Source organism: Trichogramma pretiosum, unplaced genomic scaffold (genome assembly GCF_000599845.2).
Source record: "Trichogramma pretiosum strain Unisexual culture from Peru unplaced genomic scaffold, Tpre_2.0 scaffold69, whole genome shotgun sequence".
Taxonomy (NCBI): Eukaryota; Metazoa; Arthropoda; class Insecta; order Hymenoptera; family Trichogrammatidae; genus Trichogramma; species Trichogramma pretiosum.
Genome location: NW_019641608.1, coordinates 345882 through 368844, shown reverse-complemented (window position 1 = coordinate 368844; position 22963 = coordinate 345882). Strand labels below are relative to the sequence as shown.

The window sequence follows — 22963 nt, the reverse complement described above, 5'->3', positions numbered from 1 at the left end:
CTAACTCGAACCCACATGGAATCGCACGCTTACGTCGATTGCCGATTGACAGGCGCTATATATCTCGATTCTTTCAACTGTTACATTCTACAATCTACCTCGCGTTCTACAGACGCAGATTTTCAAGCGTGCGAATTTTGATAATTCGTGTTTTTTATTGTTTCAACGGTTGCACATCGGTTGTACTTGAATGTTCCAATAGACTCCAAAGCCAATGAAAATATAACGCGTACTGAAAACGTAACGGCTCACCCATCAAGTTGAAATAGTTCGCGATTAATACACGTCTGAGAAAACGATTTCAAGATCAATTTCGGTGCGACTTAACTGGAAATTCGCGATTCAAATTTATAAGGTCAGATATTATCAATCACTTTCAGCCATTTAAAGTAGGAAATTGATTAAATACTCACCATACATTCGAATTAATAAATATCGAAGAGAGATTTATTTTTAATAAATTAACATGAATCATAAAAATAATTATTGAAAAAGAAAACATTTTGGTCGTTCTTTCTTCTTTATCCATATATTTTTATTTATTTTCATTATAATACTCACAATATAAAAAATTTTATAACGTTAGTATATAAATTAAGAGAGTACCCATATGGTACCTACATTTCACTTGGTACAATGACGTTTGAAGCATTGTAGTTTTTTCCTTCAATTGCTATTTTAAGTAAATATAAAACTCAAACTACGTAATATTGTCAAACATTTGTAAAAAAATTTACGAAAATTTTTTTATGCATTTAGGCTGCGTAAAAAAAACCCAGGGCTCGTAATTATGAACCTCGTCTTTACACTAATAACACGTGTCCTGAAATTTTATTTATTGCAGCCTAGGCACAGAATATAGTAATAAACTTGTTTTAACAGTCGTTTCACCCTATTATTCTAACTATTTAAAATAGAAAAACATTTGTAAGTAAACAAACATGTTAGTAGGTGCACAGCACGTATCTATTTCTCGAGTCCAAGAATGTACTTGCATACTTGCTTGAACGTGTTTTTAAAAAACTTATTTAATTTATCCTTTAAGCATTACATTTGATAGTCTGGAAATTTTATCACAATGACCATTGACAACTTATACTGATTTAAAGAAGAGTGCGTGAAAAATTTTCACGTGGATATTTATGGAGTAGTTTTTTACTCGTTAGATGATGGCATAGGAAATTTATACACTGGATATTTTGGAGCAAATGGAATACTTTGGCCATGCATGCCTTGTTCATTTGGATTTGAAATTAAATTACCACCAGATATACATTCTTCATAAGATGGAGGCGCTGAAAAATATAAAATTCGTTCGTTACTTTTTATTCGAGAGATTAAGTAATTATTATTAATTATAATGAGTAATTTTTTTAACGATAAATGAATGTATTTAGCAAAAATATTATGTATGAAAAACTCACGCATTTCCGGCATAGCTTGAGCTGCACCTGCCAGGTATGGTGGTACGCTCATAATTACGAAGCCGATTGGCGTTGAGGTTTGTGGCATCGGTTGAGAACTCGCACTTATTTGATCAATCGGCGGCGCTGAGGGTAAAGCTGGAGTTATAGAACTAATATTTGTTGTGTTCAAAGTAGCATTCAAACAACTATCGCTAGATTGCTGGTACAGAGGTATAGTTCCTATTTCTATGGGATAACATTTCGACGCGCCAAAGTGCCTAGAAAAAAATGGCATTAATTCAATAACTTTAAACGATTATTAATTTCTATAAAAATTTGAAATAACAACTCACATTCCTGTAACTTTTGTTTCGAAAACCAGATTGTAAGCAACGTGTATGATATGACAATGCTCTAAACGCGAAGGGGGTAAGGGAGGCACCTCTATCTTCAATGTTCTTACTCCTTGTTTTTCAAAAGCTCCACTGTCTTTAATTTTTTTTATCGTCGTGGTGCATATTTTTTTATCTGCGAAAGGTGTAGATGCAAAAAATTCTACACTCTTTTGCAATTTGACTGAAATTTTTTTCAAATCAACTCTATTGGAAGTATTATCGTAGCTAACAATCAAGTCGATGGTTTCTCCCGGTACAAAGCCAGATACTCGACTTTTAACATCAATAGTCATGCCACCTGAACTGAAACAACAGCAGCTGAGAAATTTTCGCCTTATTTCGTCATCTATACCCGTCTGTAAAGAAAAAAATTGCAATAGTTCTAAGAAGTGGTTCATTTTAACTATTTTTAAAAAATAACAAAAGCTCACGGTTAGGTGTGGTTGTGCGTTCAAATCAAAGGGAGCAATGACGGTAAAGGCCTGCACGACTTTGTGGTCAAATCTCCATGGCCTGTCAAGTACGGCTTTGACAGTGTAACGAACGTGGCCGTACACGTGCTCGATGCTGCATGGAATGTTGTTGGGCAGTTGAAAAGTGAATGGAAATATGTGTGTACCAGCTGGAATCGTTGCATGATTCGATCCTGCATCGAAAAAAAAGAAATTTTAAGCATCATGAATTTCTAATATCAAAAGCAAGTATTTGAGAAATTTGGTCGAGAAGCGCAAGCAATTGTCCGTTTGTTGTGGAGGTATTGGATAGTCATTCCCCAAATTACTATAGAAAACTAGCCAATCAAAGAGATGCCGAAGTCAGGCTAAATATTTCTGAACGCATCTTTTGATATTTTCACTAAATTTTTTTTCTAAATTGTACGTGAATGTTTTCATTTCGTTTTAATCTCGATGTTCACATAGCTTTTTAGTAGGAATCTAAAAAAACGTGTTTGAAACATTTCATTCAAGTCTGACTTTGATATCTCCTTAATGATAACTTCTGTCACATGTGATAAACGTTTAAACTGTAATTTATACAAATAAAGAAGCAGATATTTCAATTCGTCAATATAAAGGGAATAATTGCAATTATTTTGGACCACGCTGAACTGGCGTGTGGAATATTATACCAAAAAAGGTCAGCTCAGCTTTGTACGTAGAATATAGTCGCTTGTTGAAAAATATATTCGAAACCAAGTTCGTGGTAGATCGGTAATTAGATACGACGACGCTATCAGCTCGGTGCGTCTAAAAGCTCGACGACTTTTTCGTACAAGAAGCGTTAATTGATTCAGAATCTCAGCTCTCGACTCGCGTCGTTTCAACGAAACGTTCTAAATGATCGCGCGATGCGATGTATTTTATATATAAAAATAAAGTAATATCATCATTACCCGCGGGAGTTCCCAAGAGACGATTGGAGACGTTGAAGTAGTGCTCGGTACCGCGATAGTGATCCGTGTGATGGTGGCTGCGCCCACTGCTGTCCTTGACATTGCGGCTCTTTGTCCAGTGCACCTCGGCCTCGCCACGAGCCTCGAGTCTTATCTCTGCGTACACGAAAAAGAACAATAATAAGTATACTAAAGTACAAGCGCTCTCGGTATAGGCCTATACATATAAAAGCAGGTGATAAAAGTATGTAGCGCAGCTGCTGGCCGCTACCACTCAAAGACACATGTATACATGGAACACAAATCATGAGGGTAACACGATATACAGCCCTCGGCGAATGTGAAAAAATGAAATTTCGCAATCGCTGGGTAGGTGTACACAGCTTTTCTGCTTTTGCGTTTAGAAGCATGGCAACGCCAGTGCCCCACAATATAAGTATACCGGAAGAATACGAGTGAGTCACGCTAATGTGTATCGCATTTGCAGATGTATAAGTACGGGAAATCCTACACCGATAAACAAGCTCGGCAAGAGATGTGTGTGCTTTATTAGGCTCTATCGATTTTCTAAGACACATGCACGCGAGTGACTCCGAAATCATCAACATTTGCTTAAATATTGCAAATTTTGCATCACGCGTGTGTATTTGACGAAATGTAATTATCATTTTTTAATACTATTTATAATGTTATAAAATATTCAGTTGCAGTATTTATCTTCAATTTCGATGGTCTTGTTAACAATGTAACTTTCCTATTGATCAGAATAATTTTTCTGCTCAAATAAAAGTTCATCAATAATTAATAATAAAAAAAACCCATTTACTATCGTGACAGGACATTTGCCTTATTCGAGTAAATACAAAAAGATAAGTTCGAGGGGTCTTGCAGATCGTTGACCCTTTAACGATCGATAACCGATTCATTAGGCAGAAAACATTTTCTACGTAACCGCGGCTACTTTCGATCGAACACACGCGAGATTCAAGGAATAAGCCAGCCGTCATTCCCGCTCGCTTCTTTTCTCCGCGATCGAATTCGTCGTCTGCAAAGACCATGTCGTGTCCAAACAAAAGCTGTGCAAACAGAATTTTTGGACAAGTAAATCTTCACCCTTGATTAAAAATCGATGCATTATTAGGAAACCACGAGCATTCGAGTGTGGATAGTTTCGAATAAGCGAGCATCGATTGCGCAAATAATTTTTTACGGGCCAGAACACGAGGTGGATACTCTCGTTCGAAGATCAATGCAAGCCTGTTGAATGGGTCAGCAAAAGAGAAAAAAAAATGAAAGAGCAGCATATGCCATTTTGTTGATCATCGATGAATGTATTACATACAAACATTCCATAATAAATATACGCGTTACACACCGACGCACGACGAGATGATTGACAAAGAGATACAAAGAAAAAAATGAGATACAATGATATGCGAATGCTCGTTTCCTCTCACCTTTGATATTCTTGGGCTTGGTCAATGTGACGATAACTTTACCAGTGACCGTTTCTCCGGGCTGGAACGTTGAACCTTCTCGGTCGAATTTAACGCAAAAATCTGTTAACTTCGGCATTGCACGGCACGTATAATTATGTACTTTCGATTTAAATAAACAAATCACTGACGTCACACACTCTTCTTGCTACACTCGAGTCTTAAAAATGAATCGTACACTAAACTTATTAACGAACAATTTTTAATAATACTTCATTCCTAAAAAAACAATGAAAACTCGTTTTGTCCCGTCGCTAGGACGGCGGTTTGCGTCTCACACATGCATCGGTTATATATTAATGCAAAATTGATACCGAGGCAAGACAGAGCATCGAGAGCTCCCGAGGCGACCACGACTCGAGTTACGACTAATGAGTAAGCAGACGCGCGGTGTTGGTTGACTATACCTTACCTATGCTTCGGTACGGGCGGCTCGACTCAGTCGGCAGTCTCCCACTCCCCGTCAGTTTGACGCACGGACGGATGCTTGCGGTCTTACACAAGCCATAACTGACCCTACCGAATGTTTACACACCTTCGAAAAATTCGAATTTACGAAGCTGCTCCAAATGCTTTGGCGACTCTTTCGATTATCAGTTGTATCTGAACGCGTATGTTACCTAATAACCGATTAACGCGGCAGTTATTTTCTTTACATTTATAATCGCTTTTTGAACGATTTCAGATCTCAACTGTATCAATAATGCAGTCAACTAATAAGAAAAGAAAATATAAACCTTCGACGTCCAAGTCGACTGCCAAAATAACGCCGGTGCAAAAGGATTTGACCCTGGAAGAAAAAGTGGAAATCGACAAAAAAAGAATCCTTTCGGCGGCGATTCGCCTGATTAACGCCAACTACGAGACTGGCTGCAAACACCAATCGGGCCGTGATACGGGCAAATTGTGCGACCCTTGCATGAAGGAACGATACAGCGAACATTTCAAACGAACGTGCGATCGGCAAGAAAGTTGCGACGAGGAAAGAGACGATCCAATCGACGCCGAGTACAAGTCCCTATTTCTTTCGGATAATGAAGACGACGACGATTACTTCGAGCAATTCGTCAAGAGAATGGAAGACGAATTTGCGCAAAGAGAAGATCTAAAGTACTCTTTGAGTGACGAATTTGAATCTATTAATATCAATGATTGACTTAGATAAATATTTTCACTTTTGCCACTCTTATTATCTTTATATTAAATAAAAACAAATTCATTTTTAAACGAGAGTGCGAATTTTATACCAATTTTTAAATTTCATCGGAAAATTAAACGATATTTCTTTTTACAAACGATTACAGTTCAATAAATAAAAAGACTTCAAATTAAAAGAGTAGCTTGATTCTTTCTCATTTATTTTACGATCAATGACAATTATTCATACATATTATTCCAGAAAAAATAATCCTAAGGCTTGGCAAGTTATACGAGCTATGGAAGAAGAACAAATTAGTCCCGCACCGAAGCGTAGACGGAAATTGAAAAAATTTACCAAACCAATGGAACAAACGATGGCCATTATATCCAGATTCCGTAATGAGTTGGTCTACGGTACCGAATCTCAACCTAGAAATAAAATATGGAATTCCACGTTCAACCCTAATGAGAAAAATGCTCTGGATTCGAAGGAAAATATCAGCTCCTTGCCCTCTGAAATGGGCTGTAATGGTAAAGCTACCGCCAAAACCAAGAATTTGAATCTCACCAATATTTGGGAAAAGTATGGTATTAGTGTTCCTTTGACACAAGAAAACATGAAGAGCAAACTTTATACGCCGGGTCATGTCGGACGCTGGGTAGACAGAACCGAGCCGTCTCCAACTTGTAAAAGTATCAAGTACGTCAAATTCAAAGTTCATCTTTCTTTTTTTTACCATAACTTGGAATTTTCAAATAGATCGGACGCTGCAACTTGTTACTCGATGAAGGATGAAAATGAGGTCGTCGAGACCAGATCACCTTTCGGCAAAAATGCTTCCCCTTGTAGAACCTACACCAAGAGCAGTACTTTGATTACCGAAAAAAGTTCGCCGCCCATCGATTCAACTGGAACAAAGTCGAATACAGTTGTTCGTTTTAGACCGTCGCCACCCGAGTATATTTCATGCAGTAGTTATGAAGAGAAATTAAGCGATTCTCCATCAAGCTTACTCAACAATGAAATGATGTTTGACAATGATCAAATCATTGAAGAAAATGAGACCATGGATGGTTTCATGGCACCTCAACAATTTTACAGTCATCTTGGTAGCTGCGATGACTCACAATATCATCAAAGGATGCATTCAACAACGTGCAATGAATTCCCTAGTAAACGACAGCCTAACATGTTTCAATACAATGGATTTGAACAACAGATATCTAGTGGCAGTAATTTCAACAACTATCCAGAGCATCAATTTATTCAAGCCAGAACTGCGACAACCATACAGACTAATTGCTTATTCAATAGCGATAAATCTGAAACTAAGATTGATAGCTTTTTACGTAATTTCACTTATAATACTGAAAATAGAAGACGAAAGATGGAATTCAAATATGAAATGAAAGTTAAATATTTTTAATACACATATTTTACATTTTTAACAGAAAATGTAAGTTTTTGACCACTAATACAAGTTGCATATCCATTGTTGATTAATCATTCTGAATCTAATGATATTCTAAATTACTATAAAAAATTTGATAATTCATTGAATTGTTTTTGCTGATAAATATTTTAAAATTAGAAGAGAACTTTTAAATTACTTTGCACTACATTTATTGATAATATTGTAATGAATTTTAAATGATCAAAAAAATCAATAATTGTGTATTTTTTGAATTTTAATATCTTTTTGAATAAAAATTTATCAAAATGTGTAAATTTATAACTTCTTTATAAAATTTCTAAATTAAAGTGCAATCAATTCATTTAACTACTTAATTAATATGTAATCTAAAATTATTCTTTATAAATTGGACGTTTTTATCATTTTCTTTCTTCAACAGCTTCTTAAACTGTTTAGTATTGCTCAAACAATTTGAGAGAAAAAAGTTTTCCTTTACGCGTAAGTTTATGTTAAATAACTAGCTAAGAAAATTCAACGCCTAATTAAACTATTATTGCAAAACCTTGCCTGTGTACACTAATCAGAATTTGAACGATATCTCAATTTCGTGTACGTTTTATTATTTTATTGTGCCGAGGCTTTGTGTCAATAAAATTGACCTGCATTTAAATCTTGCTAAAAACTGTTAGCTTATTAGTTGCTATCTTGCTAATGCTTGTAGCTGATGGGTCGCCCGTAGCCCGCTGCACTGTGTATTCAATATTGTATATATAGGTACAAGCATTCATTATAAATTATGTATAGATATAGCATGTAAGCAAGTAAGCAATTCACAGGTTAGATTCTTGTATTCTACAGAAACATTGCAGTATCAGTGTTGACTTTTCGTTCCATCAAATTGTATAATGCTGTTCATCGAGTAATTTATTTGACTAGTGCAGAAATTTGGTTTTCTGTAAGATTTTAACATATTTAAACAAAGACATCTATGATTCTATCTAAAAAATGAATTGTGTTTTAGCAAAAACGTATTAATACAAGAAATATCGTCGATGCGTATCCATTTGAGAGGGGGTCGCAAACTGTTTACCAAAGTGACGTTTCGTATATTCATCATATCTTATCCACCTACACGTATTTAATAATATTGAGAATTATCCCAGTTTTTGGAACGGCTACGGTCTGGCGGCTATATCAACTCTCGACGTTTTTCGCGAGTCTCCTGTTCAGCAGGCAGGACGGATTTTTCGTTTTTTTACGCATTTAAAAAAAATTTATACCGAATGCAGAAAAGTCCTTGCGTTTTCCACTATGGATGTCAAAAACTGCAACAATTTCATAAGCTATGTAGGCTTCGAGGAACATGAGATGCAGGTAATCCATCATAATTAATCGATTGTTTATGAATTTATTTATTTTCCTGAATGATAAAATTTCATGGGTTGGGTCCATGAGGGTCAAAGTATTGATTTCATATTTTTCTTACATAAGATTAACTGTGCAATGAAGCTGCTTTTTAGAAATTGATCATCTTCTTCTGTTGGATATATTGTACTAGGAAGCTTCACACTAATCATTGAACATGAAAATAATTCTTTTTTCTCATAAAATTGTTTTTACTATGTTGAACTTAGGATTTTGACTCTAATAGAAGAGACTTAACGGATGAAAGTAGCATTAAATTACTCTCGGGTGAAGCCATTGTTGCTAAAGCCAAAAATGTTCTTATGTTTGAACCTGTCAGTGAATCAAAACAAGGAATTTCAGGGCTGTTAGCAATTACTAATTTTAAACTTACATTTGTTACTGCAGAAGAGAATGTTGATGTGAGTTATTTTGTATTTTTTTTTAAATTATTAATGAATGTAATCAAACTGATTAATAATTTGTCCTCTAATTTCAGGATATTCACCAACAAAACCATTTATTAGGTTACACAGATATTTGTTTATCAAATGTTGATAATATTTATTTGATTGGCGATAAAAAAAGAAAACTAACAACAGGAGTATCTGTACCATCTAAAGTCAAAGGAATTTTTATAGTATGCAAAGTAAGTATATCTTATAGATAAATATAAAATCTAAATTTTCAATCTTTCTATGATTATTTTATTAAAATTTATAGAACTTGAGGACATGGTCATTTTCATTTAAATTTTCTGATATCGGAGATGGAAGAAATATTTTAAATGCATTACTTCATCATGCATTTCCTACAAAGCATTATTTATTATTTGCTTATGAGTACTCGTAAGTACAATTGAAATTCAGAAAGTAAAATTTAAATCAATTATAACCTGTCACTTTAATGTTGTAAAATTTGAAATTATTTTAATTTTAATTTTTAGGGAACCTTATTATAGCAGTTTGGATAAAGAAATACAACTGTTTCGAAAAAGAACAGATTGGCAAAGTGAATTAGATCGAACATATAGAAAAAATAATCTTTTGCAGAAAAGCTGGCGGATTTCCAGAGCCAATGAACAATTTAGACTTTGTACTAGGTATTAAAATTATGATATATATTACTAAATATAAATCACTAAATGTAAAAGTGGATATATTTTTAATTTAAATTTCAGTTTATCAGAGTATATTATTGTACCAGCATCAGTTACTGATGATCAGTTAACTAAGGCAGCTTGGCATTTTCAAGGCAGCCGACCACCGATATGGTCCTGGTCAAATGATTCGGGTGCTGCATTAGTAAAAATGGCAGAATTAAGTATAAGTATTCCAGATAGGACTCAAGAAAACATTATGTTAGAAAACATTCGCAAAAATCATCCAAAAAAAATTCAACCTGTAATTATTGAATTAAACAAAGATATAAGTATTAAAAGTGTATCATATAGTTTTACAAAATTGGTTGAATTGTGTTCTCCAGGTAAATAGTAAAAATAATTATAATTTTTAAATTTTCATTAAAATTTTCAATTTATTTTATTTAGACAGCATTAGGCAGTTCATACATCAAGAAAATAACTTCTACTCGTTATTAGAAAATACAAAATGGTTAAAACATGTTTCTCTTTGTTTGAGAAAATCTGTGGAAGCTTGCGAAGAGTTAAATGATGGTGTTCCAGTTATACTGCAAGGTATAAATCATAAATATTTCCTAGTTTCTGTATTTGGTAATTTTTTAATTTATATATCATTTAAAATTGCAGAAGGTTCCGGAAGAGATTTTTGCTGTATAATATCTAGTTTGGTACAATTGTTGCTTGATCCACATTTTCGAACAATAGTAGGTTTTCAGTCATTAATCCAAAAAGAATGGGTTGCAGCTGGTCATCCATTTTGTGATCGATTGGGTCATTTAAAAAATGATGGATCAGAAAAGGTTGAAACAAAATTATAAGTTACACAGTCGAATTTCGTCAAATATCATCCTAATAAGTAAATTATAAATTATTTTAGGCACCTTTATTTTTACTATACCTGGATTGTGTGTGGCAGTTATGTCAACAATTTCCTGCCTATTTTGAATTTACTGAAACTTATTTGACAACATTATGGGACTCTACACATGTGTCAATTTTTGAAACTTTCATATTTAATTCTGAAAGAGATCGCGTTAAGGCAGCTTCTGTAAGTTTGAAAACTAGAAAAAAATTATTTTAATAATTTGAGAGCATTCATAAAACTTGATGAATTATACTATTTTAGGATCCTACAAATCAACTTGTTTTACGCAGTGTATGGGATTGGCGTGAACAATTCAGTGACCATGATATCCAACTTTTTTATAATCCTCTATATGCACCTGCACTGGCTGACTCTAAATTACATCAAATTAAACCTAATCACGGAATATCCAATCTAGAAATATGGTCACAATGTTACTTTAGATGGATTCCACATTTGATTATAAACAATGGTGGAAAAAACCAAATTGAAATGTATGCAAGACTGTTGCAAAATGATTTAGCACAATTAAAAATTGATGCCAATGAAGCAACGGTAACTTCTTCAAATATTGATCAACTTTCCACTTGTTTGTTACAAATGAATATCAACAGTTTTTACCCATTTAGTAATAAATCATCAGGAAATAATGTCAGTACTCCTATTATGAATGCAAGTTTCATTATGAATGAAAGTATGATTGACTCACAGAGTTTGTTGACAACTACAGATTGATTTCAAAGTAATTTTTCTATTGTAATTACATGAGAAACTTTTAGATGGCATTTAGCTTTGAGCTAATTATCTATTCTCATACATGAAAAGACGTTTTATGCTGTATAAAAAAATGGAGCGCTATACACGCTCATCGATAGAGAAGTGCACTTTGCAATAATTTATCATACTAGTTCAAATAAAGTAGTTTAAATTTTCAAAAATTTGATAAGTACAGTTATTCATTTTTTTTTTTAAATTGACTTTGTTTAATTTTAATTTTTTGAAAATTATTTAGAATACTGTTCAGTATTCAAATTGAAATTCTGTAAGAATTCCTGAACATAAAAAGTAACGTTAAATGAAGAACACCAAAGTAAAAGTATTCAACAATGAGGCGATTTGGGATAAGTCAGTCAATTATGTTTTTCAATTTTTGAACTGTCTTAATTATATTTAATGTTTTGTACAAAATAAACGCGCTATTGGATTATTAATCTTTAAATATAGTAAGTTATCAGATATAAATATATTTATTGTGAGAAAAGAAAACTAATGTATTGGTTGTATATACTAAATATCATATATTTCATGTTAGATATGTAAAATATCAAGACTAAAAATATATAAGAAATTTATCTTTTGTGATTATATTTACAACCATCTAGTTATCACAAGATGTATAAATATAATTTTTTTTGAAGTAGTGTGAAAATGCTACCTGTGATTTGAAAATAAAAATATTGATTTCGCCTTTTATCAAAAGATCTTTAATACTATTGAGCATTCTATTTATAATTTAAAATATTTGTAAAAACAAATTATTATACACATACTTGCAAGATTATAAACATTGCAAGATTTAAAGATTAGAATTTTCTATTTCTATGGCTTGGTTTATAACTATATTGACATCTTAGTTTTTCATTGAAATGATAACTATACCAATTGAATTTTTTGTTGTAAACTGTTTATTTTTTTTATTTTTTCTATTGAAGTGACTATTTTTTACCTAATAATCCATAGGTAGTTGGTAATTTTTTGAAATCTGAGTATTTCATAAATAACAAGTTAAACTAATCATTTCTATACAACAATATTAGGTAGTACGTTTAACATCATTTAAAATATAAAATACTATAAATAATTTAAAGTGGTTTTATTAATATCAATAAAAGTGTACAAACTTAATGAAACAACATAGTAATGTAATTAAGAATTGCAACAAAAAATCTTGTCAACCAAAACTTCTTAAGTATCATTTGAAATAAATAAAAGATATTTATTCTCTAAATAATCAATTTTACATTATACTTTTGGTTAAAACTAAAAACAGTCTAATATAAACTGTTAGTTTTTATGATCTCACAAAGAACACTATACGGCATTAATTATATTTCAAAGTCAAGAAAAAAATCATGATAAGTAATATCAAAACATTGATCATTTTGTACCTAAAATACATTATGGAACTATAATCTTTTTAAACATATAATTATTGACAATTCAACACTTGACATTTAAGATACTTTATTAACTATCAGTTTTTTGATCGTTTTGTTTTTTCACTTCACCAGAACTTGCATTATCAGAAAGTTCTTGCATAGTTTTTCCATCTGAATTCATATCTTCAGAATCTGTATCTTTATTTGCATAAATAGAAGGATAATTTGACATACAAGCTTGCATTGTTTTGAATGCATCAAAACAGTCTGAACCCTTTGGATCTGTTTTAGAAAAATGAAAACAACTGAATGCTTCACGAAATTCTAAACCACATGGTCCAGTGGCCATCCCACCAAGACATGGACAACTCCAATTAATTTGTCCATTTGGAAGTAATAAACCAGGTTTTGCTTCAGGTTCTGGTAATACTATCGAACTAGGAGTTGAATGATCTTCTTTGGATACAAAAATAATTGTATCTTTTCCTTCTTTTTTTACAACAGGCATGATGAATGAATCTGTCATAAAAAATGATACAAAACTTAATAATCTCATTAGGATGGTTTGTAGCTAATCAATTATATCTTGGAAATCTTTATTTCAAGTAGACTTTGGCGATAGTTAAAAAAAATTTATTTAATAGCAGACATCAATAAAATACATGAATACATTGTTACGCTTACAAACTTCAAAGATCAAGTTACTACTTCAAATATAAATGCAGAATTAATACATAATTATATTTATACATGAAAACATATATGAATATAATAAAAAAAAATGAATTATCATTATTAACACATAATCATGATGATCATATATTTAATACTCATATAATATCAATTATAAAAGGTATTGAAAACCGGGTAGTTAGAGGTTATGAAAAACTTTTAAAAAACATGTAAATACGCGATTTTAACAAATAATGTAAGGAAAGAAATGACATTAATACTTACGATTTTGAACTAACTTCAGTGGCCAATGAATGTTTTCCAATGTCCTATCGTAATTTCGTTGAATTATCCCTTTAAACTGTAGGTATATTTGAAGCTCTTATTGAGTGCTGCCGTTGACGTTCTGTATGATGCAAGACATTGCAACTCGCAAGAAGCCTCAGATGCAGGTTACAAACTTTTACAGTACCGATAAACGAATTGTAACAATGTATTATATATTTAATTAAATATAAGATAATTTTTTACAAGTTTACTGAAAAACGTTATGGCTCTACATGAAGCATTAGAATTTGCAATTAGAGCTTATTTCCTTGTGTAATTTTAGAGAAAATGTAATGTTTAGAGAAAATTCAATCAATTCAATCACGAAATTTCATTTTATTTGACAAACTATTAATGTTCGGCGGCCTATGACTATTCCAGTTTTTAACAGTATCAACTGCTCGTATAGTCTCTCGTCAAAGATGTTTCCTTGGCGACATTTTTTGATACCACATAGTCAAATTTTTTCGTCTGGAAAACTGCACAATTTCCCAACTAATTTTGAGCGATAGCCATTAAGACTTACGTGGAAGGTTCAATGAAAATCTTTAATTTTTTCTCACTTGTAGGTCTTTATGAGATTAGAATCGCAATTTTTTACGCAAATTCAAGAATACCATGTATTTCAGATTTTCTGAAAGTAATTATGCATCATTAAAGAGATCAGTAAATGCAACAGTAAATGCATCTTTGAAAAAATCATGATAAAGAATGCCCAAACGGAGTTGGGACTTTCCTTATGAGCCATCCATTGCAGTTCAGAAGGATAAGTATAATAATTTATGAGTTATCAGCAAGCTATGTTTGACAGTATTCTTGGCGGAGTCGTCATTGATTAATGAAGATCTATATTGTAACTGTACAGCTACCTATTTTTGCGTGCTGCAGTACTCATGAATTCTCAATGGCCTCGATGCAGTCATAATGAATTTTTAGGGACCACGAAGAAATGCTACATTTTTTTTAAATTATTAAACTGTGGGTAAATTAATAAGGCATTATGAATTTTTACAATAATTTTAACTTTTGAAATTTGCTCCGATGAAAATCAAGTAATTCAACGAATAGAAAAATGCTCCGAACTTGCGTAAAGAGTTTCGAATTCTAAACTGTGCACGTCACAAAACACGCATAAGTGACCTCGCCATTGTAAAATCCGTTTTCGATTCCACCGCCGCGAACACCGAACCACTGCCACTGGCGACATCAGCCCCTCCACTCTCGAGCCCGCTTCGTCCCCTCCACTCGAATTTCATGCGCTTTCAGCCCCGATACTCGAAAGAACGGCTATAACAGTGTCGTTGCGCAGCTTCGCCAGTGAACCTCGCTGTGAACGCATAAAGCGACACGTCGTCGGTATAAAAAGCCGACATTGCTGTGCAGCGTGTAGTATGGTCGGGTTCGTGTAGCAAGTAGCATCTCTATACAACCATGTCTACATCAGATTCGAAAGCTCCGTTGAGGACGGTCAAACGAGTCCAGTTTGGCATTCTTTCTCCAGATGAAATCGTTAGTTTATCATTATATGCATTTTATTTTACATATATTTATTTGAAAACAATGATTTATTTGATGGCATTAGAACACCAATGTACGCACAATGTACTTTGTTGTTATTCACAATGAAAATCAAATACTCTTGGCTTAATCTATTATGATGTGGATTTTTTCCCAAGTAAAATCAGATTGACGAATAAATAACACTTACTGTGATATTTTTTTAATGTAACATTAAATTACACAAATTCAACCAAAACGGCTCTCTTTCGTGTGCAAAGGATATGCTTAATAATTTAAGGTTAGGTTGACCGACGCTCCGTGAATACATTACTTTTATTGAAACTACTGCATACTACTTACACCAAAACAATTATTCTCACCAAATACTGTTTTTTTCTTCTGCAATTATTTTTGTAACGCAATAATAAATTATATAATGTGATATTTCAGCGACGCATGTCTGTTGTCGAAAATGGCATTGCCTTTCCGGAAACGATGGAGGGTGGAAGACCAAAACAAAGAGGTCTCATGGACCCACGACAAGGTGTCGTTGACAGAAATTCTCGCTGTCAGACTTGTGCCGGCAACATGACTGAATGTCCTGGCCACTTTGGTCATATTGATTTAGCAAAACCTGTATATCATATTGGATTTATTACAAAAACCATGAAGATTTTAAGATGTGTTTGCTTTTACTGTTCCAAACTGCTGGTCAGTCCGGTAAGTGTCTTTTAAAAAATTTAAATATAGCAATACTTAGTGTTGTATACAATAGGGTTGATCAAATCGAATTTACTTCCTTTTTTATTTTCTAGCAAAATCCTAAAATCAAAGAAATTATCATGAAATCCAAGGGTCAGCCACGAAAACGTTTAGCGTTTGTATACGATTTGTGTAAGAGCAAAAAAATTTGTGAAGGAGGTGATGAAATGGATATGTCTAAAGAAGGACAAGCACCCGATCCAAATAAAAAACCAAGTCATGGTGGATGTGGGCGATATCAACCAAATCTTCGAAGATCTGGTTTGGATATTTCTGCTGAATGGAAAGAAGTTAATGAAGATTCACAGGAGAAAAAAATGATGTTGACTCCAGAAAGAGCTTGGGAAATTCTCAAAGCTATTACTGATGAAGAATCATTTATTTTGGGTATGGATCCCAAGTATGCCAGGCCAGATTGGATGATAATAACAGTGTTACCAGTACCACCTCTTGCTGTCCGACCAGCTGTTGTTATGTACGGTTCAGCTAAAAATCAAGATGATTTAACCCACAAACTTGCTGATATAATTAAAGCAAACAATGAGCTATCGAAAAATGAAACAAGTGGAGCTGCTGCACACATACTGATAGAAAATTTAAAAATGCTTCAATTCCATGTAGCTACGCTTGTTGATAATGACATGCCAGGAATGCCTAGGGCTATGCAAAAATCTGGAAAACCGCTAAAATCTATCAAGGCCAGATTGAAGGGTAAAGAAGGTCGCATTAGAGGTAACCTTATGGGTAAACGTGTAGATTTTTCTGCACGTACAGTTATCACACCTGATCCAAATTTGAGAATCGATCAAGTTGGTGTACCACGAAGTATCGCACAAAACTTGACTTTCCCAGAAATTGTCACTCCTTTTAATGAGACATACATGAAATCTCTCGTGCAAAGAGGACATAATCGTTATCCTGGTGCCAAGTACATTATAAGAAACAATGGAGATCGTATTGATTTACGCTTTCATCCCAACCCATCAGATTTACATTTAGAGTATGGATACAAAGTAGAAAGGCACATAAAAGATGGTGATTTAGTAATATTTAATCGGCAACCTACTCTTCACAAAATGAGTATGATGGGTCACAGAGTCAAAGTCTTGCCATGGAGTACATTCCGGATGAATTTAAGTTGTACGTCACCTTACAATGCAGATTTTGATGGAGATGAAATGAATTTGCATGTACCACAATCAATGGAAACCAGAGCTGAAGTAGAAAATATTCATGTGACTCCCAGACAAATTATAACTCCACAAGCAAACAAACCAGTTATGGGAATTGTGCAAGATACATTAACAGCTGTCAGAAAAATGACTAAGAGGGATGTTTTTATTGAAAAAGAGCAAATGATGAACTTGCTTATGTTTTTGCCAAATTGGGATTGTAAAATTCCTAAACCTTGCATTTTAAAACCAAAACCTCTTTGGTCTGGAAAGCAATTGTTCTCATTAATTATTCCTGGTAATGTCAACATGATTAGAACACACAGTACACATCCAGATGATGAAGATGATGGTCCCTACAAATGGATTTCACCTGGAGATACCAAAGTTATGGTTGAACATGGAGAACTTATCATGGGCATATTATGTAAAAAATCTCTTGGTGCCTCAGCAGGTTCTTTGTTGCATATTTGCATGCTTGAGTTGGGTCATGAGGTTTGTGGCAGATTTTATGGCAATATACAGACAGTCATAAATCAGTGGTTGTTATACGAGGGTCATTCAATTGGTATTGGAGACACAATTGCTGATCCTAAAACTTATTCAGAAATTCAAAATGCTATCAAGAAAGCTAAAGAGGATGTCATAGAAGTCATTCAGAAAGCTCACAATATGGAACTTGAGCCCACACCCGGTAATACTCTGCGTCAGACTTTTGAAAATCAAGTAAACAGAATTCTCAATGATGCTCGTGACAAAACTGGTGGATCCGCTAAAAAGTCTTTGACTGAATATAATAACTTGAAAGCTATGGTCGTTGCAGGTAAGTTTGAAATGAAAAGAAGAAACAGAATTGCTGGTAAAAATTTTTATTTACTAAATTCGTATTTTACTCAAATTTTCAGGTTCTAAGGGATCAAATATTAATATTTCACAAGTTATTGCTTGTGTCGGACAACAGAACGTTGAAGGTAAACGTATACCATTTGGTTTCCGCAAACGCACATTGCCTCACTTCATCAAGGATGATTACGGTCCTGAATCTAAAGGATTTGTAGAAAATTCATATCTTGCTGGTCTTACACCATCAGAATTTTATTTCCACGCTATGGGAGGTCGTGAAGGTCTTATCGATACTGCTGTAAAAACCGCTGAAACCGGTTACATTCAGCGTCGTCTTATAAAGGCTATGGAGTCTGTGATGGTTCACTATGACGGTACAGTCAGAAACTCGGTCGGTCAGCTCATTCAGTTGCGATATGGTGAGGATGGACTGTGCGGAGAAACTGTGGAATTTCAAAATTTACCTACTATAAAGCTAAGTAATAAAGCTTTTGAGAAAAAATTCAAGTTTGATCCTAGCAATGAAAGGTACCTGCGACGTATATTCAGTGAGGATATTGTTAGAGAAATGATGGGTTCTGGAGAAGTCGTTTCAGAATTAGAGCGAGAATGGGAACAACTTTCCAGAGATAGAGCAGCTCTTAGAGAAATTTTCCCAAGTGGGGAGTCAAAGGTTGTACTTCCTTGTAATTTACAGCGAATGATATGGAACGTGCAGAAAATCTTCCGTATCAATAAACGAGCTCCAACTGACTTGAGCCCGATAAAAGTAATCAATGGAGTTAAAGAACTTCTGGATAAATGCGTTATTGTAGCTGGAGAAGATCGTCTTAGCAAGCAGGCTAATGAAAATGCAACTTTACTTTTCCAATGTTTGGTTCGCTCGACCTTGTGCACCAAAGTAGTTTCTGAAGAATTCAGATTATCAAGTGAAGCTTTTGAGTGGTTAATAGGAGAAATTGAAACTAGATTCCAGCAAGCACAAGTAGTACCAGGTGAAATGGTTGGGGCTTTGGCTGCGCAATCACTTGGTGAACCAGCTACTCAGATGACGTTGAACACGTTCCATTTTGCCGGTGTATCGGCTAAAAACGTAACCCTGGGTGTACCACGTTTGAAAGAAATCATCAACGTTAGTAAAAAACCAAAGGCTCCATCTCTAACCGTTTTCCTCACAGGATCAGCAGCTAGAGATGCCGAAAAAGCCAAGAATGTCTTGTGCAGGCTTGAGCATACTACTTTAAAGAAGGTTACCGCTAATACAGCAATTTATTATGATCCGGAACCACAGAGCACTGTGATTGCAGAAGATCAAGAATTCGTTAATGTCTACTACGAAATGCCGGACTTTGATCCAACTAAAATTTCACCGTGGCTGTTACGTATTGAACTCGATCGTAAGAGAATGACAGATAAAAAGTTGACCATGGAACAAATCGCCGAGAAAATTAATGCTGGTTTTGGTGAAGATTTGATGTGCATATTCAACGACGACAACGCCGAAAAACTTGTACTCCGCATCCGTATAATGAATGGTGAAGATACCAAGTTTTCTGACAACACCGATACTGAAGAAGCTGCTGATAAAATGGAGGACGATATGTTTTTGCGGTGTATCGAAGCAAACATGCTCAGTGACATGACGCTACAGGGTATCGAGGCAATCGGCAAAGTGTACATGCACTTGCCACAGACAGATGCTAAAAAAAGAATCACAATCACAGAAAGCGGCGAATTCAAAGCAATTGCAGAGTGGCTACTCGAAACAGACGGTACAAGTTTAATGAAGGTACTGAGCGAACGAGACGTTGATCCAGTACGTACATTCTCTAATGACATCTGCGAGATATTCCAAGTTCTGGGTATCGAGGCCGTACGAAAATCCGTAGAGAAAGAAATGAACGCTGTATTGCAGTTCTATGGATTATACGTGAACTATCGCCACTTGGCTTTACTTTGTGATGTCATGACGGCCAAAGGTCATCTTATGGCCATCACACGTCACGGTATTAACAGGCAAGATACTGGAGCTCTGATGAGATGCTCATTCGAAGAAACAGTAGATGTGTTGATGGATGCAGCTTCACATGCTGAAGTAGATCCGATGAGAGGAGTTTCAGAAAACATCATTATGGGTCAGCTGCCTCGTATTGGTACTGGTTGCTTTGATCTTCTACTCGACGCAGAAAAATGTAAGCAAGGTATTGAGATTCCAACGAACAAAGAAGCCAACATCATGGGTGGCACTGGAATATTATTTGGAGCAGCAACCCCGAGTCAAAGTCCATCGGGTCTCAAGACACCTTGGATGGGAACTCCTGGCTATGCCATGTCTCCTGGCCTCGGCAGTGGCATGACTCCTGGAGGTGCCTGCTTCTCACCAGCAGCTGGATCAGATGCATCAGGCTTATCGCCGGCTTATTCTGCCTTCTCACCTGGCCAGCCAGGAAGCCCGGGCAGTCCAGGACCAAATATGAGCCCTTACATGTCGCCAGCAGGAACATCTCCAAGATATTCGCCAATGAGTCCGTCCGGGTACTCGTACCCTGCATCTCCTAGTAGAACTCCATCGAGCGATCATTACTCGACGGCGTCTCCAAATTATTCACCATCCAGCCCGAAATACGTGCCGACGAGTCCAAGCTATTCTCCAACTTCACCGAGCTACTCGCCTACTAGTCCAAGCTATTCACCTACATCGCCAAGTTATTCACCAGCGAGTCCCAGCTATTCGCCAACTAGTCCAAGCTACTCGCCTACATCGCCTAGTTATTCGCCGACGAGTCCGAGCTACTCGCCCACGTCACCGAGTTATTCACCGACTAGCCCGAGCTACTCGCCTACATCACCGAGTTACTCACCTACGAGTCCAAGCTACTCGCCAACTTCACCGATTTACTCGCCGACGTCACCAAGCTACTCACCAACCAGTCCGAGCTACTCGCCGACGAGTCCCAGCTATTCACCAACTAGTCCCAGCTATTCACCAACGAGTCCGAGCTATTCACCAACGAGTCCGAGCTACTCGCCTACGTCTCCGAGCTACTCACCGACGAGCCCGAGCTACTCACCAACGTCACCCAATTATACACCGGCTTCTCCATCGTACTCGCCCTCGTCTCCAAATTACTCACCGACGTCGCCGAGCTACTCGCCAACTTCACCATCGTTTGCTGGTGGAACTCCTCCTCGTTACACACCAACCTCACCGACTTATTCACCAACAAGTCCCTCATACTCACCAACTTCACCCAGTTACTCACCAAGTTCGCCTCAACACAGTGCTATTAGCACAAATTACTCTCCAAGTAGTCCAAACTATTCACCGACCTCGCCTACTTATTCACCATCAAGCACAAGATACTCTCCAACTTCTCCTACGTATTCTCCTCCGAGCTTCAATTATTCACCAACGTCGCCGAGTTACTCTCCAACATCGCCAGCGTACTCACCACAAGTGCCAGGCTACTCGCCTACCAGTCCAACTTATTCCGAGAATTCTCCTGCCGATGAAAACGACGAAGGTGCGACGTAAAAGTCAGGAGGCGTCGACAATTTGACGCATTTGGTATCGTTGATGCCAATTATGTTGGAAGTATCTTTGCACAAAAGATATTTTAATAGTAATTTTTTTGTTACATATTTAACTCTAATCAGAGTTATAACTATTACTGTATAATAGACTTCATGTAAATTGAAAAAAATTGATGGAAGTCCTTATTTTTGTTAAGTTAGGTGAATTTGCCCAGCATTATGATTGATTCACTTGGTGAGGGCATCATCTTTCTCAATACTATTAGAGTTGTATTTCTAATGAGATTATATATAAGAAAACTACAAATAAGAAAATTTATTTTCTACTGAATAGACCATAAGTGATTGTTTACATTAAATAAATCTTTTTGTTATATTTATGTTTAAAATCACTGCTGCTCTTTAGCTCAATTACCTCTTAATTTATACAAATATGTCTTAAACTTGAAAGTATGAGTTTAGGTTGAGACAGAAAAATTGATTTTAATTTTTTTTTTTTAATTTTTGTCTGGATAAAATTTTAATTTATAGTCAAGTTAGAGCTCTAACTTGAAACTATACTTCCCCAAGTAAATTGGTTAATTTTATTTGAGAATAACCAGATATATATTATGATTATGAGAATAAATTAATTTAAAAATATTGAAATCTCAATCAATCAAAAAGCTTATTTTAAGAGATTATTCGAAAAAATATAAAATGACATGTTATTTTGACAGTATACATATGTTTTCATAAGCATCCTTGCGTGAATTTGGCATAACATGCAATCATTATCATTATTTTGAATTAAAACAATCATTATATGCATATAATAATGCAAATTTGTGTGAGTATGTATAGAGATAATGTGTGATATGTGCCTAAATAATATAAACAATTGATGCCTATAAAGCGATTATTTTATCATAAATAATTTAAGAATCATTATTTGAAAATACAAGTAAAAATGATACTTAAGTAAATATAATAATACTAAAAAAACAATTTTCATTTGCAGCAAGTTATATTCTTGTAGAAACAAAGAAAATGTAAAATATTATATATTTATAAAAATAAAAAAGATTTAACCAAATTTTTTCTAGTTTTCTAATGCTTATTGCCCTAAAATTGTGATCATTGAATTATGTACTTTTTAAAAGTAAATGTTGAACTGCTAGATAAATTGATAATGAAATGATTATAAAATCATACAATTTTCACAAGCTCATAATCAGCCTTTGGAAGGTTCTTTTTCAACGATCAAAATCTCAAAAAATCAAACTACTTGAAGATCAGGCTTTCATTGCATCACTAAGTAAACTAAGACACTTTCTATGACGTAGAGAATGATTGGAAA

At 34.7% G+C, this 22963-nt stretch overlaps 5 protein-coding genes across 5 annotated transcripts; 3 read left to right on the top strand and 2 right to left on the bottom strand.

Annotated features, from left to right (window-relative positions):
* Positions 1-525: 525 nt before the first annotated feature.
* Positions 526-5046, bottom strand: LOC106648544 (arrestin domain-containing protein 17-like). The gene is made up of 6 exons (XM_014365496.2): positions 4652-5046; positions 3195-3350; positions 2233-2447; positions 1760-2157; positions 1425-1684; positions 526-1295 (listed from the first exon to the last, which is right to left on the bottom strand). The coding sequence occupies exons 1-6, from the start codon at positions 4767-4769 to the stop codon at positions 1156-1158; spliced, it is 1287 nt and encodes a 428-aa protein (XP_014220982.1). The 5' UTR covers positions 4770-5046; the 3' UTR covers positions 526-1155.
* A 1-nt stretch (position 5047) lies between these two features.
* On the top strand, positions 5048-7257 carry LOC106648503. The gene is made up of 4 exons (XM_014365430.2): positions 5048-5301; positions 5376-5800; positions 6090-6530; positions 6591-7257. Exons 1-4 carry the CDS (start codon positions 5260-5262, stop codon positions 7255-7257), a joined length of 1575 nt encoding a protein of 524 aa, XP_014220916.1. The 5' UTR covers positions 5048-5259.
* Positions 7258-8076: 819 nt separating this feature from the next.
* LOC106648521 (myotubularin-related protein 10-B) lies at positions 8077-11872 on the top strand. The gene is made up of 11 exons (XM_014365458.2): positions 8077-8200; positions 8267-8619; positions 8880-9071; positions 9149-9298; positions 9373-9497; positions 9596-9751; positions 9830-10134; positions 10199-10345; positions 10418-10590; positions 10668-10838; positions 10917-11872. The coding sequence occupies exons 2-11, from the start codon at positions 8557-8559 to the stop codon at positions 11388-11390; spliced, it is 1956 nt and encodes a 651-aa protein (XP_014220944.1). The 5' UTR covers positions 8077-8200; positions 8267-8556; the 3' UTR covers positions 11391-11872.
* An 851-nt stretch (positions 11873-12723) lies between these two features.
* Positions 12724-14965, bottom strand: LOC106648522 (mitochondrial intermembrane space import and assembly protein 40-B-like). The gene is made up of 2 exons (XM_014365459.2): positions 13772-14965; positions 12724-13333 (listed from the first exon to the last, which is right to left on the bottom strand). The coding sequence occupies exon 2, from the start codon at positions 13320-13322 to the stop codon at positions 12903-12905; it is 420 nt and encodes a 139-aa protein (XP_014220945.1). The 5' UTR covers positions 13323-13333; positions 13772-14965; the 3' UTR covers positions 12724-12902.
* Positions 14966-15106: 141 nt separating this feature from the next.
* LOC106648582 (DNA-directed RNA polymerase II subunit RPB1-like) lies at positions 15107-22699 on the top strand. Its single transcript, XM_014365576.2, has 4 exons — positions 15107-15322; positions 15764-16033; positions 16129-18070; positions 18153-22699. The coding sequence occupies exons 1-4, from the start codon at positions 15245-15247 to the stop codon at positions 21623-21625; spliced, it is 5763 nt and encodes a 1920-aa protein (XP_014221062.1). The 5' UTR covers positions 15107-15244; the 3' UTR covers positions 21626-22699.
* The last annotated feature ends 264 nt before the right edge of the window (positions 22700-22963 follow it).